General features: G+C 40.6%; 1 protein-coding gene and 1 pseudogene across 1 annotated transcript in view; one reads left to right on the top strand and one right to left on the bottom strand.

The window, feature by feature from the left end:
- Window positions 1-1,148: 1,148 nt before the first annotated feature.
- LOC134732943 (keratin, type II cytoskeletal 8-like) lies at window positions 1,149-5,953 on the bottom strand (annotated as a pseudogene).
- A 168-nt stretch (window positions 5,954-6,121) lies between these two features.
- The window catches only part of KPNA4 (karyopherin subunit alpha 4), a 66,966-nt gene continuing 53,227 nt past the window's right edge, over window positions 6,122-19,860 (top strand). The window contains exon 1 of the mRNA XM_063620382.1: window positions 6,122-6,481. Within this exon, the coding sequence (XP_063476452.1) occupies window positions 6,413-6,481 (69 nt within the window). The 5' untranslated portion in view covers window positions 6,122-6,412. The remainder of the gene's footprint in view (window positions 6,482-19,860) is intronic.

Here is a 19,860-nt window from a genome sequence, read left to right as displayed (position 1 = left end):
GAGTGAGACTCTGTCTCAAAAATAATAAAATAATAACATCAATGGCTAGCCTTTTAATTTATCATCTTTTACCAGGGCTTCAGTCAAAATTATCTGCCTATAATAGCAGAAATAGAAATAACAATAATAATTTTAAAAGAAAACACTTTGCATAGATAAAACACCTAGACCTAGAATATGGTAGGTGCTCAATATTTGGTAACAATTGTTTCTCCAGGCTCCCCAAGTTATAAGTCAGAAAAGTCTGGCAATGAAAATGAATGAATGAAGTCCCTACTACCTGATCAACTTCGTTTTCCAGAGAAAATAAAGATATATTACCAAAGGCTTAATATTTTTCTCTCAAAAAAGCAGCAGTCCAACTGTAACAAAAACAATTATATTTTAGTAAGATTTAGCAACATATAAAATTCCTGAGGCCGGGCGCAGTACCATGCCTGTAATCCCAGCACTTTGGGAGGCCGAGGTGGGCGGATCACAAGGTCAAGAGTTCGAGACCAGCCTGACCAACATGGTAAAACCCCGTCTCTACTAAAAATACAAAGATCAGCTGGGTGTGGTGGCCAGTGCCTGTAATCACAGCTACGTGGGAGACTGAGGCAGGAGAACTGCTTGAACCCAGGAGGCGGAGGTTGCAGTGAGCCGAGATTGCACCACTGCACTCTAGCCTGGGAAACAGAGTGAAACCCTGTCTCAAAAAGGGGGGAGGGACAGCATTAGGAGATATACCTAATGCTAAATGACGAGTTAATGGGTGCAGGAAATCAACATGGCACATGGATACATATGTAACAAACCTGCACATTGTGCACATGTACCCTAAAACCTAAAGTATAATAAATTTAAAAAATAAATAAATAAATAAATAAAGCCTACAAAAAAAAAAGAAAGAAAGAAAGAAATTCCTTCTTTTTTCAACCAACACTACCCAGGCTTTTGCTCCGGAAATCAAACATAATCTAAGGTATTACCCCAAACAGTAACAGAAACCATAGGATCCATATTACAAAGAAAGATTCTATAATCTTCAGTTTAATGCATATATCATGAGAAGAGTCTAAACTGCTTAACAAGTATAATTATTTTTGAGATTGCATTTGATCAACCAAAATCCTGTGTAAGTCTTCACAAATCCTTTCACAAATGTCTGTTGCAGAACAGTTTCTTTATTCAGAAAGTGACTCAGAGAATTTCATGACACACTGAAAGCAAGTATCTCCATAATATTTTAGACTTTCCCAATACCAAGAGTGATTACAAGTCAGAAGATCATTACCTAACACCAAATAGCCTATTGCAAAACAGGTCTCAGATACAGAATAGGTTTTCTTGTGTTTGGTTATAACAACTATACTTCATATACATAAAAAATCATCTTTGTTAAATAGTCTGTGTTAGTTATGTACTAAATGTTTGTGTTCCCCCAAAATTTATGTTGAAATCTTAACCCCCAATGTGATGGCGTTAAGGGTGAGGTTTGAGGGAAGTAATTAGGTCATGATGGTGAAGCCCTCATGAGTGGGATTAGTGCCCGTATAAGAGATATGAGAGCTTGCCTCCTGGCTACTATCCAACATACAAGGATACAATAAGAAGATAGCCATCTCCAAACCAGGAAGTGAGTTCTCACCAGATACCAGATCGGCCTTAATAATGGACTTCACATCCTCCCTAACTGTGAGAAATAAATGTTTGTTGTTTAAGCCACTCAGTTTGTGGTAATGAATTATCACATCCCAAATTAAGATAATGTTGAAATGGTTAATAATTCTGCATTTTACTTCCTTAGTTCAGCAAGTTAAATTGAAACCTCCTAATCAGTTAGATCTACCATATCTTGCTAATTCAATTACCAATCACCACGTAGAGCTATTACCAACTCCCTGAAGGACTTCTTTGCCCATTTGATAAATTATGTATCTTCCATCTGGGAAGAACTGTAAGTATAGACACTAAACATGTAAACTTGGCAAACGAGTAGTGACATTTTCAAGTAATAAATTTAAGCCAATAGACTAAGAATTATAATTAAGGATAATTGTTTAACAAAGTGTGTCACAACTACTTTTAAATACATAGGGGGTTTTGCCCTGAAATGTATGTCTGATTTATTCCCTGAACTTTCACCCCAGAATGAGCTTGATACCAAATCAAGAATTTATATAAATAGAAGGAACTCAGTAAACTAGAAGCAATAATGACTCAATCCACAATTTTTTTTTTTTTTTGGTGGAGCTAGCTGAGGTTTTATTTTGGACAAAAAAAAAAAAAAAATTGAATTGTTTTGTAGCTGGAAGCATGAGCAAGGGGGGTCCCCAGACAGTAAACTCCCCCACAGGTGGGTTGAGCCTCAGGGGGGTCTCCTGTTCTCTGTGCTTCCCCACACAGCAGCCTCCCTCCTGGAGTCTGTGGCAGCCACAGGAGGGGCAGATTAGGAGGGGCTGCCACAGTTGTTCACTTGGGCAGGAAGTCAGAGGACTCAGACACCAGCTTCCCATTGCGGGTCTCGATCTTCTTCACAACCACGGCCCTGGTGGAGCTGGTGCAGCTGAAGGAGCTGGAGCCTGTGCCAGAGCCAAAGCTGGAGCCCAGGCCATAGCTGAGGTCACGACTTGTGAGGCCCACATAGGCCGAGCTCAGATCAGCTGCAGAGCCGCTGGTGGTCTTCATATGGATACTCACGTTCTGCATCCCAGACTCCAGCCGGCTCTCCTAGCCCTCCCGCAGCTTTCCGTAGGTGGCGATCTCCATTTCCAGGGCCAGCTTGACGTTCATCAGCTCCTGGTACTCACACGCTGCAGAGTGGCCTCCAGCTTGGAAAGCTTGGCCTTGGCATCCTTAACAGCCAGCTTCCCACGCTGCTCAGCATCTGCGATGGCGGCCTCCAGGGAAGCCCCCTGGCCTTTGAGGCCCTCGATCTCAGCCTAGAGCTGGCTGATGTTCCGGTTCATCTTGGAGATTTGAGTCTTTGTATGCCGCAGGTCATCCCTGTGCTTCCTAGCCAGCATCTGCAGCCCCACATACTTGATCTGGTACGTGCTCTCAGCCTCAGCCCGGCTGTGGTTGGCGACCTCCTTGCACTGCCTCTTGACTTCAGCGATGATGCTGTCCATGTCCAGGAGTGGCTGCTGTCCATGGACAGCACCACAGACATGTTGGAGATCTGGGACTGCAGCCCGCAGGTCTCCACTTCATACAGTTGGCCCTTCCAGGTGAGACTCCAGCTCTACGTTGTTCATGTAAGTTTCATCCACATCCTTCTTGATGAGGACAAATTAATTCTCCATCTCTGTACGCTTATTGATCTCATCCTCATACTTGTTCCTGAAGTCCTCCACCAGCCCCTGCATGTTGCCAAGCTCTGCTTCCAGCTTCAGCTTCTCCTGGCTCCAGCTGCCGCCTAAGGTTGTTGATATAGCTCCCGAACATGTTGTCCATGTTGCTCCCAGCCATCTTGTGCTGCTGCAGAAGGCTCCACTTGGTCTCCAGCACCTTGTTCTGCTGCTCCAGGAACGGTACTTGTCTGTGAAGGAGGCAAACTTGTTGTTGAGGGTCTTGATCTGCCCCTTCTCCTGGATGTACACAGCCTGGACGTTGGAGTCCACCTCCAGGTTAAGGGGGCTCAGCAGGCTCTGGTTGACCGTGATGGTGGTGATGCCTCTCATACTGCTGGCCCCACCATAGCCTCCGCCCAGGCCACTCCAGAAGCTGCTGTTCCCCACTAGGGAGAAGCTCGAGGAGCTGGTGCAGGCACTGGGCCCACTCGTGTAGGGGCGGCTGCTGAAAGCCTGGGGGCCAAAGGTGGATACCTTGTAGGACTTCTGGGTCACCCTGATGGACATGGTGGAAGCAGGAGTGGAGGCAGCAGGCTGAACCAGGTGGAGATTCCAGAAGGAGCGGAGAAGCTGCTTCTTGATCTCAATCCACATTTTTATCAAGAGGGGTTAGCTTGCTTTTCAATTTAAGTGGAGGCCTGCAGCATTTCTGTAATACTTAAAGGCATTTTTTCTGGTTTTCCTGACTCCTGCTTTAGGGGCATATGGTCTTGCATTTGACAAATAGTCCCTGAGTACTTATGTGCCAAGTACTATTAGGTGCTGGGTATACAGTAGTGAACAAAACAACTATGGTTCTTGACTTCAGAGAGCTTACTGTCTAGGGAGGAAGACAAATTTTAGATAAACAAATAAAATTATAAATTGCGGTTATTTCCTATTTGTATTGCATCTTTCTCAGTTGGTAACTAATCACAACCCTTTTTTAGGAGTCTTCTGTGGAGAGAAAACTCGGGTTGTTGTTTAATCATCAGAGACACTCAGTTGTAGCTGGAGACATGGAGACATATAACAGACACGTCTATAAACTTCATCATGAAAGCTACCATGAAATATATTCCAAGAAGTACAAAATGTTCATCTATTGATATGTTGACAAGATAACTTTTACTCATAGGGTGGGAATTCGCTGGTAATTTGTTTTCTTGAACACTGCTTATGATAAAATCCATGATGGCGCAAAATACATACATATTCCAGCTTTTCAAGTGAATTTTCTTATCCTAAACTCATTTTGAAAAACATCAGTGCTCTAGTATGTTACTTCAGTTAAATGAGTCTTTGAAGAATAACAGTTTATAATGAACATCATCATTTGTATTTAAGATCTGTTCTAAATTTATATTCAAGTTAACTTTCAGTGTGAGTTATTTCCAGGCACAGCTTCTGTTGTCCATAGCCCAGTTGATGTATATAAAGTACTGACGACTTTAAAGGTACTACTCTGCTTCCTAAATTTTTACCTTCCTTTCCCCCACTACAATATCCTCTACAAAGTGATTCCTAAAGTACTCCGGCTCTTTTCATTGCCCCTCCCCCAAAGGAAACTCAGTTGTTCAAATCTGTTAAACCCACTAACTTCTTCCATTTTAACTTAAAAAAAAAAATTCCCCTCTGTTGCCTTTAAAAGTGTTTCCTTAAGGAAGATCTGCATTTTAAACACTTATCTGCACGTTGTTCTACTCAAAAAATATACTAGAAAGGACCGAGAGTCAACGATTCTGAAGGAGTTTGTATCAGGGTCTCTTCTCCCTACCTCGCCAAGTTTAAACACACCCAACGCCTGGATTCCTTGCTTCCGACTCGAGTTGCTGCTTTACATATCCCTGTACATTTGAGGTGTCGTGTATTCGTTGATATTTCAATATATTTTAAAATAATTTTCCATTTCTGTTTTGTGAAATTGTTGAATACGTTCTTTTGTATCTCGTGTCATTTCTGCCTCTGGTAATGTTGTCCCTGGTATCCTTGGAACTCATTTCCTTTCTCAACAGACAATATTCCCTGTCAGCTGCCACGGGCCCCGCCCTCCAGAAGTTCATACTTTGTGGTCAAGCAGCTTCTTTAACTTTCTAAGACGAATTACCTAGGAAGTGCTATTGTCCCAGGATCACCAGCTCTGCCTAAATTCCTACCTGTTGCGGGTGCTTAGTCACAGAAGATGAATCAGATTCGTCTAATGGGCCCTTTCCTTTTCCACCCACCTTTCCTGTCGCTTTCCGCTGAGCCTCCTCAACTCACGTCATCCCAGCAGGTCCTGGCCCCCAGACCCGGCCCTGGACGGCAGGGAGCCCCAGCCCGGGAACGGAGCTGCGAGTGTCCGACCCGGGAGAGAGCGAAGCTCAGATCTCTCTGCAAAGCGAACGGAGAGCGCAAGGAATGCCCAGGAAGACAGGGCGCGCCCGGGGAGAAAAGAACGTTACTTTAACGCAGCCTCGACCCTGAACCCCTGGCATCTAGGGCTTCCCGGACGAGTGGAGCAAAACAACTCGCCCTGCTGCGTTCCTGGGCCTCTCTTTCCCCTTGCTGGTTTCCCCTGAAGTCTACTTCTCTGTTGCTTCCAACCCCTCTCTCCGAAGGCATGTGGTCCTTCCCAGCCTGCCCCCGCCGCACCCCTCCCGGCCCGGAGCCGGCTCCTCCCAGCGTCGTTCGCTTCCCCTTTCCGTTCGCTCTTTCCGCCCCGGCTCTCCATCGCCCCTTTAGATTGGTCGAACGCACCGGAGCCTGGTTGGCCAATGGGCGAGCTGGGCTGGAGGCGATGGGCGTGGCCGCAGCGCCGGGGCCTGCAGATCGAGGCTGCCTCCCCCTCTCAGCCGGCAGCACATTCCGCCGCCGTTGCCGCCGCCCGGCCCCACAGTTGTCTTTGCCGGAGCTGCAGTCGCGCTGGGGTTAGCGCGGGGGGGCGGGCGGGGAGAGGAGAAGGCCGCGGCGGAGGCAGGTGAGAGGAGGAAGGAAGCGGCGGCGCGGCGGGCACAGCAGCTCAGGCGGCGGCCCGGTTCCTGGGAGTGTCGGTGCGGCGCGGTGGTTGGGGCGGATCCCGCGGGGCCCGGGCGGGGGAAGGAGTCACCGGCCCGGCCATGGCGGACAACGAGAAACTGGACAACCAACGGCTCAAGAATTTCAAGAACAAAGGCCGCGACTTGGAGGTAAACTCGGGGACGACGCCGGAGGGGTAGGGGCTGTGGACCTGGGGCCGGTCTCCGCCGGGACCCCGAATGTGGGGAGTAGGGGCGGGAGCCGCCTCCGGACCTCGGGGAATGGCGCTAGGGGCCGGCCCGTCCGTGACGCCTCTGTTAGCGCGCCGGGAAGTTTATGTCGGGCCTGCTCCGCCTCCGCCGGGGAGCGAGGTGCCCGGGTACGGCCGGCGCGGCCTAGGCCTGCCCGGCGGAGCCGGCCCGGCGCGGGTGCGAGGGGCCGGGCCGCGCGGCGGGGAGGCTGGGCGCGGCGCGTGCGGAGGAGGCGTGCGTGTGCGGCTGGTGCTGCCCCTGCCGGGCCGCGGCCCCCTCCCCGGCAGTGGCGGAGATTCCGGCTCTCTCTCGGGCACCGACGTCTGGCGCCGCGGGAAGGAGGGCGGTGGGGATGGGAGGGTGAGCGTGTGGCGACCGAGTGGGGCTCTGAACTTCCTCAGCGAGGCCCGAGGCGTCTCCACTTAAAGGCATTTTTTCTGGTCTTCCCGACTCCCGCTTTACCCCTGCCTCCCCCCAATATCCAAACTACAGGACAACTTCTCCGTTGAAAAAAAACACCCCCGGCGTGAGAGGCCATCCTGGTGATGCTAACAGTGCCTTCCAGCGGCCTGTGTTTTACTCTGGATATAGCTGATTCAAGATGTGGCTCACGGTGTGCCCTCTTCCAGGCAAAGGATACCCCTTATTTCAGCTTGTCCACAAATCTCTTTACCCCCTCCTGAGAGGAGACCACCAGCTGCATTCTTACATATAAAGTCCAAAGGGTTATACAAAGCTGTCATCCTCTAGTCTACAGTATCCTTTCCCTCCACCTGCTGGTGGTGGTAGTGGGGGATGGGGTGGGCTAGGGAATGGCACCATCACGTTTGATTATTTAAAAAGGAAAAAAAAAAGCTTCATTGTCTTAGATACAGCTGCTCCTGAGATTGTCTACATAAGGTGTATGGGTTAAATACACACATGCACACACGCATACCCACACACCCCACTGAGATTTTTGATAGAAGACTTCTTCCCTTCAGCTTTAAGAGTTTAGACAAATAGATTTAATACTTCCCTTCTGCATCTTAATCACGAGTTTAGCTTTAGGGAAAGTGGTCAAGCAGTATTTTTTATGTTGTTCCTCGGTAACGTTTTCATAATGAAATCTTCAACTTCCCATGGCATTTCTGAACTTGAGAGTTTGCTTGACTGAGATATTTTTTGGGCTTTTTACAAAGCTGTTAATATTATCTTTAAAGTAGTTTATGCGTTTTAGTGGGTTTCATAATTTGAGGGACTACTAAGTGTCCAGGGCTGTTAATTCTGTGGTTCTTTTAAGGTTAACATATTACCATTGTGATCCCTTTTTTTAATGCAAAGATGTCACATCTTTATTGAGATAATTCGCATGCCATAAAAATGAGCTTCTTAAATAACAATGATTTTTCAGTAAATTTACTTGTTTGTGAAAGAATGTGGTGAAAATGTTTTTTACTAATATGAATACTTAGAATGAGAAAAAATCACAAATAATAAAACTTAAAAATTGGTAAGTACCACAAAATTACAGAATCCAGAAAAATAGCAATTAGGTGCTTGACAGATCCCTATAACCCTTTTTTCCTCTACATTTCTGGCTTCATTTTTCTAGCAGCTTCATTGAGATGTAATTCACATGCCATACAATTCACCCACTTAAAGTGGCTTTTAGTGTATTCTCAGTTTTGCAACCATCACCACAGTCAATCTTAGAACATTTTCACCGCCCCAAAAAGAAACCTGTACTCATTAACAGTCACTCTCCAATTCCCAACTACCCCAGCCCCAGGCAACCAGTTTTTGTCTTCTTAGATTTGCCCATCCTGGATATTCCATATAAATGGAATTGTACAATTTGTGCTCTTTTGTAACTGGCTTCTTTCACATAATGTAATGTTTTCAAGGTTTATCCATGTTGTAACAAGAATGTATCAGTGTTTCATGGCCGAATGGTCCTTATGGCCGAATGATCCTCCAGCTCGTGGATATATCACATTTTATTTATCAGTTCTTCAGTTAATGAACATTTTCATTGTTTCCACTTTTTCAGCTATTTTACATAATACTACTAAGAACATTTTTGTGTGGATGTATGTTTTATTTCTCTTGGCTATATACCTAGGAATAGAATTGCTAGATCATATGGAAACTTACATTCAACCTTTGGTGGAATTGCCAGACTTTCTGAAGTTATCCTTATTTTTTAAATTGATGTTTCCTCCTACCTCATATCTTTTGGTACTTTAGTCAAAATCAGATTAAGAGCTGAGGCTGTATTAGAAGAATATTGTGATGTGTGACTTTTAAAAAATAAGTATATATTGACATTAGCCAGGTTTTTTTTTTTAGAAATTCATAGTGCCTTGTGGTTGTCCTCTGGTGACTTTGATAGCCTTGTGCATACATTAGGGGTAGGAATATTTTCACTTCCACCTAAGGAAATAACATATGATTCTAATGGAAAGTCATACTTTGTCCACACTGTGACTTACTCAAAATCACATATACTTGTAATGAGATAGAAACATTCTTTTTTGTATTTTGCGAACAGTACAGTGGTCTGTTTTGTGTATTTGTTACTTACATATCTGCTGTATCTCTCTAAACACTTATCAGCCTACTTACATATATGCTGTATCTCTCTAAACACTTATCACCCTTTAGATATGGTTACTACATTTTGTTACATAATGTATGTAGAATACAGCAAATTCTGAGAAAAATAATTGCTTTTTGATTTGGATCTTATGATGACATCTATTTCATGGGGAGTCTTTGGAAAGAAGTATGGACCAGTGAATTTAACTTAATCCAGTGTATCCAAAATACCATGCAACATCTAATTTGTGTAAAATAATTGAGACATTTCACGTTATTCCTTTCATATGTTCAAAATCCAGTTTGTATTTTACAGTTATGGCATACCTCCACTTGGACTAGCTGCATTTCAAGTGCTTAATAGCCACATGTGGCTAGTGGCTACCTTATTGGAACAGCCTATGTACAGAGTATATAGCATTTAGGGAGAGGTAATTGTAGCATATTTTGATCTAACAGTTTATTTGATTAGAAATGATGAAGAGTACAAAGTCCTAGAGTTTAGTTTAATTTGATCTCTAACTTTGTGTATGACCTTGGGGGAAATCGCTTAGTCTTATGGTTCTTTCATCTGTAAAACTAGAGGTACTTGACATCTGCTTCATGAGTGTTGTGAAGATTAATAGGTAATGTTAGGAAGATGCCTGGCAATTCTCTGAGCGTTTTATCACCCTCAGCTTTTCTGTTTGGGGAGAGGGAAGGGATTTAACAAGATTCAGTATAATTGATTCGCTTACTCCCTTATTTTCAGTGGCTGTTTTTTCTCTCTGCTTGTATAAGTTGTTACATTGAACAAGTAATAGGGAAAGCTTTTAATACAGAGACGTGTAGCTGCTCATTGAAGGGCAGTTTAGACACACCAAATTAGTGATCCCTATTAAAGTTATAATTTCTGAGTGTTAGAGTTGAAAGTTATGCATAGATTTCCATCTGATATTTGTTCCTACCTCTCTCTACCATTCTGGCTCCTCTAAAATGTGGTCATGTTAAGTTTCTTGAAAGACAAAAGCAACAAAGAAGGCAAATGTTGAGTATCCATTTAAAATAATTATCGGAACTATCAGATGATATTCACCATGGCGTGGCTGCTTCTTACAGTGTTGTAGAAGATCCCCAGTCTTAGTTTGAGAATAGTAACCATAGAAAAGAGGGTATACAGTGCAGCATAGGAAATGGGAAGTGACCACACTTGAAATAAAAAACTTATCAGGATAAAGTAAATTAAGCTCATCTAATTAATGTTTTTTAAAGTAGAGGGGAATTTTCTTGTAGATTTCCTAATAAACCTGCATACTTTTGATGAAAGTTCTAAGTGTCTAGGTTCAAATAGAGCATAAAATATAACTAGATCTTTTAAAAACACAACTTTAAGAAAACAACTTACCCTAAATATAAAAGAATATTAAAATGCTACATAATTAGAAACTTGTGATTATCCACACAAACACAAAATATGAAGTCAGCTTGAACATTTTTTAAAAAAGGTGCTTGGTTGGCAAGAGTTTAATAAATTGATCAGCTGTTTTGTTGTTTTGAAAGAGCCTCGGTGATTTGTTAAAGTGTACAGAGTGAAAAGCATTGTTAAGGTATTAAGTCTTGTTAACTTTTAGAGACTGATCTCTCTCACCACAAATCTTGGAACATATTTACTATACTTAAAATAACTACTGTCTAATTTTTCACATAATAGTCCAAGCATGTGACAATATGAAATATCTGATAGAAATATAATTAGGAATTAAATGATTGTTTTTGTGCTTCCTGCCAATTTTCCTGGTTTACAAGGTAGCCAGTTTGAGAACTGCTTCATTGATAGTTTTCCTGGAGATACCAAGATGCACTTATTTTTCATAGTCACTAAGTATGTCAAATGAATATACAAGATTGAGAAGAATTGTAGGAGTGCTTTAGATTTCAAAGAATGAAGCTACTTTAGAAAAAAAAAAATGCAAAGATAGTTTTTAAACATTGATTTCTAATACCTGATAGTGGTTGTGGGTCCTTAAAATATTTTTAAATGTTTTCTGGAGTGGCATTCATCTATTTGAGGCCTATAATGATGAATGAAACAAGAGTATGTCATCAGATTTAACCTTGATCTTTGATTTTGGTACTTACTCGCTGGTTTAGTTTTGGAACAGAAGAGAGGAGTATGACTGAAGGGAACTTTTTGAGCACCTACTGTATATGCTTTTAACTGTATTCACATTTCTCTCAATCTTATAAATATTGAATTTATTTTAAAGAAGAAATTTTAAAGAAGAAACTCTTGTGCTTTTGATTTAGTAAGATAACATTCAAGGGAATGATTTTAATTCAGGTGTGTCAGAGTCTGTTCTTTTTGTACTTTACCATATTTCCTCCATTTGACTTCTTTCAGTCTTAATGCCAGTCTCAAATTTGATGAAAAGGTTTTATATGAAAGCACTGAGCATAGTCCACGGGGTATAATAGGTATTCAGTAAATGTTTTCTTTTTTTCTCAGAGGGGTTTTTGGAAATTGTGTGTCACTTGTGGACTTCCAAACACTAGAAAACACAGTTTGTTTTCTGTGCTTTTCATTTAGGTTTGGTAAAAGACAGGGTTGGAGTTCTTCCTTTTTCTATAGTTAATATGGGAACTATCTTTATATTGACACCTATAAAATAAGGACATTTTTCAAGACCAAAAATACATAGTGAGAAGAATGGCCATGTTGAACCTTTTTTTCGGGTCTTAATATTTGGCTTAAGACAGCTGAATTCTCATCTATTTCTGCATTCAGTCTTTTGTGATACACTGTTTTGGTCGAAGTGTGTGAAGAATATCCACCTTCACACAGACAGACAGTTGAAAAAGGAAGGTATGTATGTTTTCATAGGCTTTTCAGGATAATTATGGAGATTAAGTGATACTATACCGTAATTCCACAAGAGGTAGTTTCTTAAAAGATTAATTGCAATGTAGAATCTGAAGCCACATGAGTGAACTTTTCTTACACTGTTACATTAAAATCTATTGGTGTGTCTTGCACTTCAGATATAACTTTTACCCATCTTTTACTGATGCTTTTTGTAACACCATGCATTGGATTATTTGGAAAACATTATGTCACTGAGTTATGCACATCTTCCAAATGCTAACATATTTTATTCAATAAAAAATTCATGATAACCACACAATTCAGAAAAATCTTAAGTATTGAGAATCTGTCAGGTTCACGGTAGTGGATACAAGTTTTCTAAAATTCTAATTTTCTCTCGGAAGCTCAATTTTTTTTTTTCTTTTTTTACCATGCCTCTAGGACAAGTTCAGAGAAAGCTGAAATTTTATCATTAGCAATAAATGCTATAAATGGTTATCCTTGAAGCCATAGACTCACTTTGCTCATTTTTGTGAAAACATCTTCCAGCCATTAAGTCTGAATAACCATAATTTGTCTGTCAGTAGTTTTTTCAAGTAAAAATAGTGTTCCATGAAAACAGTGGCTAGGTCAGGTCACAACTCAGTTGCACAAGTACTTTTTCCTTGAGACAGTCGTCCTTCAGTAGAAGTTGGTATGCGGCAGAAGTGGCTTATATGTAATCTCCATTTTTTTCACACAATTAGAAAAGGCCAATATTTAATAAAAGTAATCATTTTTTACTGTTTCCTCAAGGACATTCTTAAGTGAGCTGGCTTTTAAACAAATTTTAGCTGTGAAATCAGTGACTACTATTGCATCGTGATGTCATTGCCTTAATTCATTCTAAAGCATCAGCAGTCTTACCCCTATGGCATCAATTCAAATGTTAATACAATTTTTTTAAAAAAAAGTATTAGTATTATCATTAGGAAAATAGTTTTGACCCTGTGTACTCTCTGTAAAGGTCTCAGGACCCACATAGGGGCCCATGGACCATACTTTGAGTACCACTCTCTTAGTTTATCATTGCTTCTTTTGCACATGAGTGTCACTTTTAATTAATACAGGCTCTTAAAGGACCTTATAATATAGGGGTTAAAAGACATGGACTGTGGAGTGACTTAGGTCTGGGTTTGAACTCTGGTTTCTCCACTTAATAATTATGGAGGCTAACTTAATTCTGTCTAAGCCTTTGAAATGTTTAACAGTGCCTAGCATAAAGTACATGCAGAGTAAATGGAACCTCTTACTATTTCTGCCAACTTACTTAGTCATACATTGCATCCAAGTAAACCCCTATGTTCTATATCAGAATAACATTTTGCTTACAAAATTCCTCTTGTACCTCTGTGTGCCATAATCCAAACCACATCATACAAATTGGGGAAGGCTTCCTATTCCCCTTATTTAACAGTCACCTGAAAACCTACTTTCTCCCACATACTTCAGCCAAATTGTCACATACATACTAGTTTATGACTTCTTTAATCCTATGTTGTAAGTGGGTTACTAAATGCTTTATGTAGATTTTGTCACTGTTTTCTCAAAAGATTGTAAATATAATCAGAAAACAACCATAATTCATACTATTTAGTACCCAGAATGAAAATGATTTAAGGTAATAGATATTTGTTGGTCATACAAGATTAAGTTGATTATTAAAGATGCTAAACTTTCCCAGGCACAGTGGCTCATGCCTGTAATCCCATTGCTTTGGAGGCTGAGGCAGGAGGGTTGCTTGATACTGGGAGTTTGAGACCATCCTAGGCAATATAGTGAGACCTTGTCTCTACAAAAAATAAAAATAAAAAATTTAGCTGGGTGTGGTGGCACACACCTGTAGTCATACCTATTTAGGAGGCTGAGGCAGGAGGATCACTTGAGCCCAGGAAGTGGAGGCTGCAATGAACTATGACTGTGCCAGTGCACTCCAGCCTAGGTGACAAGAATGAGATCTCATCTCAGATAGATAGAAATTTTTAAATGCTGACTTATTTTCTATTGCTGTTTATTTACTATTCGGACACAATGTGGTCACCTGTCATTTTTTCCCTAAATTTTTATTTACTTTAAACTTAATGTAAATTAGATTTTAATTAACGATGTATTTTGACAAACGTGGAATTTCATGAATTTTTTGCCAACAGAAGTCGGAATCCTAAGATAGTATGTTTTTTACTAGTTCAGTGATGGACATACTGTCTAATATTAGAAGGTAAATCATAGTCTATCTCAGTGTCCTGTTCTTTAATGAAAACTTTAGTTTGCACATATCTACTTTTTATGTTTTTTAAAGTATGTCTTTCTGGACCCTTGAGGTAAGTGTTACATAAATTTATTTAGTTGAGTAGTTTTATCCTGAAAGACCTATGTTAAGTTGTCTCTGCTTGGTTGTATTAAATGGCCCTGTCCTGTTTGCCACCTGTTCTGCCTCTTCACACTGGCTTTTTAGCCACTTTAAGCTGTTACTGGTCCAGAAAAACAAGCAAGATAATACCTTAAGGTTTTCAAATAATTGTTACATCACTCCTAGTTCTTTAGTAGGTGTGAAACCCAAATATTTTCCAGCTCTCTTTAAAATAGTGCAGAGGATTTGGTTCCTTGAGGCCAGGAGTTTGAGACCATCCTAGGCAGTATAGTGAGACCTCGTCTCTAAAAAAAGGAAAAAATTTAGCTGGGTGTGGTGGCACACACCTATAGTCCTACCTATTTAGGGTAGGTTTGGTTCCTTATTTCACTTTTGAATATTATGTGGAGATGTTCATTTTTCTACAGATATATCTATAGAATTGGGTTCATTGTTGATCAGCTGTTTCAAACACCTTAAATTTGTTCACGTTTTTTCTCTTAATGTTGTGAATAATTTTTCCCAATTCCCTTGTTATTCTCCAGCTTTAAAACAATGACAGTACAGGTTGAGCGTCCAAATCCAAAAATCTGAAATCCACAATGCTCCAGAATCTGAAACTTTAAGCACCTACGTGATGCTTAAAGGAAACGCTCATTGGAGCATACCAGATTTTGGATTAGGGATGCTCAGTCTCTAAGTATTATGCAAACATTCTAAAATCCCAAAAAATCCAAAGTCCGAAACACTTGTGTTCCCAAGCATTTCACATGAGGGATACTCAATGATGAAAAGTTTAATTAAGACCAATAAACAAATAAAAAATAGGATCTGCCTCATTAGTCATTAGGGAAACATAGCTCTAAAGCATGATGAGATACCACTTTACACCCACTAGGATGGCAGTATATAAAAAGAAAATAACAGGTGTTGGTGAGGATGTGGAGAAAGTGGAACCCTCATACATGCCTGATGGGAATGTAAAATGGTAACGGCTGCTTTGCAATGCAGTTTGGCAGTTCCTCAAAAAGTTAAACAGTTAACATGTGACCCAGCAGTTCTACTAATTAGATATAAATCCAGGAGAATTGAAAACATATGTCTGCACAAAAACTTGTAAATGAGTGTTCATAGCAGCATTATCCATAACAGCTAAAAGAAGGAAACAACCTGGCTGGGCGCAGTGGCTCACGCCTGTAATCCCAAGCACTTTGGGAGGCCAAGGCGGGCCGGATCACCTGAGGTCGGGAGTTGGGAGACCAGCACTACCAACATGAAGAAACCCCATCTCTACTAAAAATACAAAATTAGCCAGGCATGGTGGTGCATGCCTGTAATCCCAGCTACCTCGGAGGCTGAGGCAGGAGAATCACTTGAACCCAGGAGGTGGAGGTTGCAGTGAGCTGAGATCGGGCCATTACACTCCAGCCTGGGCAACAAAAGCAAAACTCCATCTCAAAAATAATAAATAAATATAAATAAATAATTTAAATAAATAAAATAAAAGAAGGAAACAACCCAAATACCCATTAACTGATGAATGCACAAAGTATGGTATATACATACAATGGAGTATTGTTCTGCTATAAAATGAAGTGTAATAGTTCACCCTTATCTGCAGTTTCAAGTTACCTGCAGTCAACTGTGATCAGAAACTAGGTGAATATGTGATACAACAAGATATTAATATTTAGAGGGAAAGAGATCCCACATTCACTTGACTTTTCTTACAATATATTGTTATAATTGTTCCATTTTATTATTATTAATCTTTTACTGTGCCTAATTGATAAAGTAAGTTTTATCATAGATATGTAGGCATAGGAAAAAACATACTACATATAGAGTTCGGTACTATCTGCAGCTTCAGGCATCTACTGGGGGTCTTGGAACACACCCTGTGCAGATAACGGAGGGACTATTGTACTGACACATGCAACGGTATGGATGAACCTTGAAAACATACTTCCTGAAAGAAGCTAGTCACAAAAGATCACATTCTATAATTCCAGTTATATTTGAGATGATATGTAAATAAATAAAATTAACTCTTTTTCCTACACTGCCCTTTCATACAGTCACTCAACACAATACTTCTGACACCAGATGTATGGGGGTTTTTCCCCACGCACCAGCTAAGCAGTCAGTTCTGCAACGGACACCTGCTGGGTATCCACTGATTCAATTTAATTCTGACACTGTCTACCTGGAGATAACATCAGATTTCAGGTTGAGAGCTCAGTCCCATGGGAGTGTCCCCCACTTCAGATGGAATCACAAGCACAGGTTATGTCTTGTGCCTCTGACTGACTGGCTATACATAGAGTTCGCACTACCCGCTCCTTGGGTTCAATTAGTTTGCTAGAATGGCTTACGGAACTCAGGGAAACACTTTCCTTATGTTTACTGATTTTTTTTAATAAACGATATTACAAAGGATACAGATGAACAGCCAGATGTGGTATATGGGAAGGGGCACTGAGTTTCCATGCCGTCTAGGCACCAGCATGTGTTCTGCTATCCAGAAGCTCGCAGAACCCATTTTGAGTTTTTATGGAAACTTCATAATGTAGGCATGATTGATTAAATCATTAACAATTGGTGATCAGCTTAACCTTCAGCCCCTTTTCCCTCCCCAGAGGTTGGAGGGTGGGGCTGAAAGTGCCAATTCTCTAGTCATGTCTTGGTCTTTCCAGTGATCAGCCCTCATCCTGAAACTAACTAGGGCCCCCCAGTCACCAGTCATTCATTAGCCTTCAAAAGACACTCATCACTGCATAGATTTTAAGGATTTTAGAAGTTGTATGTCTGGAAATGGGATGAAGACCAAATATTTCACAGTATCACAATATGAAATGTCCAGGATAGGCAAGTCCATAGAGACAGAAAATAAATTAGTGGTTGCCAGGGGTTGGGACAGAGGGAAAAGGGAATGATTGCTAGTGGGTATGGAGCTGATTTTTGTGATGTTGAAAGTCATCTGGAGTTAGATAGTGGTGTTCAATGCACAACTTTGTGAATGTACTAAAATAACTGAATTGTATACTTTAAATGGGTGAACTATATGGTATGTAAATTATATCTCAAAGCTGTTATGTTAATATTAAAAACAACAATAGAAAACGTAAGAGATGAGTGGGAGTTGTGACAACTTTCCACTTTTTGGGGGTCACAGTTGAACTCTAAGCAGCTCTTTTTCACTGACTTTCCCTTCTACCCTTCCCTGTATTGAATTCATTTGTTAAGCAAATATTTATTCAGCATCTGTATTGGAGGTTCTGTTGGAGGTTGTACATAACGCAGGCTGAGTTCCTATTCTCATGAAGTTTACATTCTAATAGGTCCAGATCTCTAAGATCTCTCAGTCAGCCTTAAGCTGGCTCTGTGGGTAAATTCAATCAATATGAGCTAGATTCCTTATGTTTCTTTCTTAAACTCAAATTTACAATGAGTATTATACCTTAAGTTTGAAGAGAAAGAAAAGCCTAAATGTTTTGTATCTGATATCTCCTTGAGATTTATGCAAAAGCTTAGTTTTTAATGTGGGAACACCTAGGATTGCATCTCTAGTTATTTGCCATTAGGACAGTTTAATAATAATTTTTTCAGCCTCCATTTCTGCATCTGTAGAATTAAAATCCTATCCTAATGGGGACTTGTTTTGAATTAGGCGTTTAAGAATGCAAGGAACACATCCTTATTCAGACTAGGTCAAGTAGGGATATTAGGGAAGTTCAGGGACCAGTTCTCATATTATCCAAGACGTCAGGTAAGATTGTCTTGATGGTAGGTGTTCATGGATCTGCAAAGTTCTGCTCTGCCAGCTGCTAAGTTTTATTTTCCCTAGCTACTGACTGTCTTAGTCTTTACGTAATTCTATGTTAAATTACTAAGAGATAATCTGACTGAGCTAATAAGCTGTGCCCAAGCTGAAGCAGATTGTTTTTACTGCTGGCCTGCTTATGGATTGGCTTTTCCTGAGTCAGGTGCTTTCTTCCCAACTCACACTAACAGTCTTCTGTGTTGTGAGGAGTATAGGGGTATCACATGAGAAGTAACATCATTTGACTGCTTCTCCAGGAGCACCCCTGGAAAGAGCAGTTTCTTTTAGACAAGATTGTAAATATGACATTATGTTAATGTCCACCTCCGTTCTTTCTTTCCTGTTAACTTTCTACTCACTGTCATAATCTGGGGCAAATCATTATTGTCTCATCCCCAGAGTGGTTACCTTGTTTCTGCTATTGCCTTTCTCCAGTTCATAAAATAACCTGCATGTTTTTTAAAAAAAATAATAATAATAATAAATCAATTCTCACCTCTCCTGCTTCATTAGCTTCTCACCACATTTAGCTTCCATACTCCTTACTGAGACCTTCAAGGCTGTACCATATTTGGTCCTTGTGTACTTCTCCTCCCTCTCGCTCTACTATCTCCCTTCGTTACTTATACTCTCATTCATTTATCTTCTTTTAATTCCACTAACACATTAGTGGTGTTCTCCTCTTCACCCCTTCACACATGCTGCTCTGTCTGTGAGAATGCTTTCTCTGCGCCTCCAGTCCCCGTCTCTTTCCTTCATTTACATGGTTATTTCTCATCCTTTGAATCTCAGCTTCAAAGTCATTTATTCGCAGAGGCCATCCCTGAAAAAGTTAATTGAAAGTTAAGCCCCCCGGTTTCCTTAAGAGCACTGATGATAATTTGTGTGTTTACTCAGTGTTAGTTTCTCCCCTCAGACTATAAGCTCCCTGAAACTTACCTATTTTGTACACCACTATATTCTTAAGTCTCATTACAGAGCCTGTAGTCAGCATTTAAGTAAATATTTGAGGGAATTAAATGAAAATTTTTTTTAAAGAAAACAGGAGTGTACTCTGTTTAGAATTAGTAACTAAATTAGAATTTTTATTTTTAAGGTTATCTTATGTATTATATAAATTTATGGAGTACAAGTGCAGTTTTGTTACATGTGTAGATTGCGTAGTGATGAAGTCAGAATTTTTAAGTCTGTTTTTTCTCTTGATAGAAGTAATGCATGATCATTGTAAAAACACTTTGGAAAAATAAAAATAATCTTTCATATTCTCACTACTGTTAGTCTTTTGGATTGTTTCCTTTTTCGTGTGTACATTTTTCCAAACATATTTGAACTTAATTTGAATTCTCATGAGAGTAACTCATATTAGAATACAGCGAAGGTTTTCATCCTTGGCACTATTGACATTTTGAGCCAGATAATTTGTTGGGGGATGGGGGAGTGTCCTGTACACTGTAGGATGTTTAGCAGCATCTGTGGCCTCTTCTTACTAGATGTCAGTAGCACACCCCCCGCCCCCCACCCAGTTGTGACGACCAAGAATAGTCTTCAGAAATTGCCAAATATCCCTTGTGTGGCAAACTCACCCCAGATGAGAACCATTAGAATGCAGTTACTTCAGTAAACTTCCCAGAACATCATTGCTGTTTTCACTTCTCAACCCAGAA

This window comes from Symphalangus syndactylus, chromosome 17 (genome assembly GCF_028878055.3).
Source record: "Symphalangus syndactylus isolate Jambi chromosome 17, NHGRI_mSymSyn1-v2.1_pri, whole genome shotgun sequence".
NCBI classification, from domain to species: domain Eukaryota; kingdom Metazoa; phylum Chordata; class Mammalia; order Primates; family Hylobatidae; genus Symphalangus; species Symphalangus syndactylus.
The sequence above is the reverse complement of the archived record's forward strand: the minus strand, read 5'-3'. Positions and strand labels throughout refer to the sequence as shown.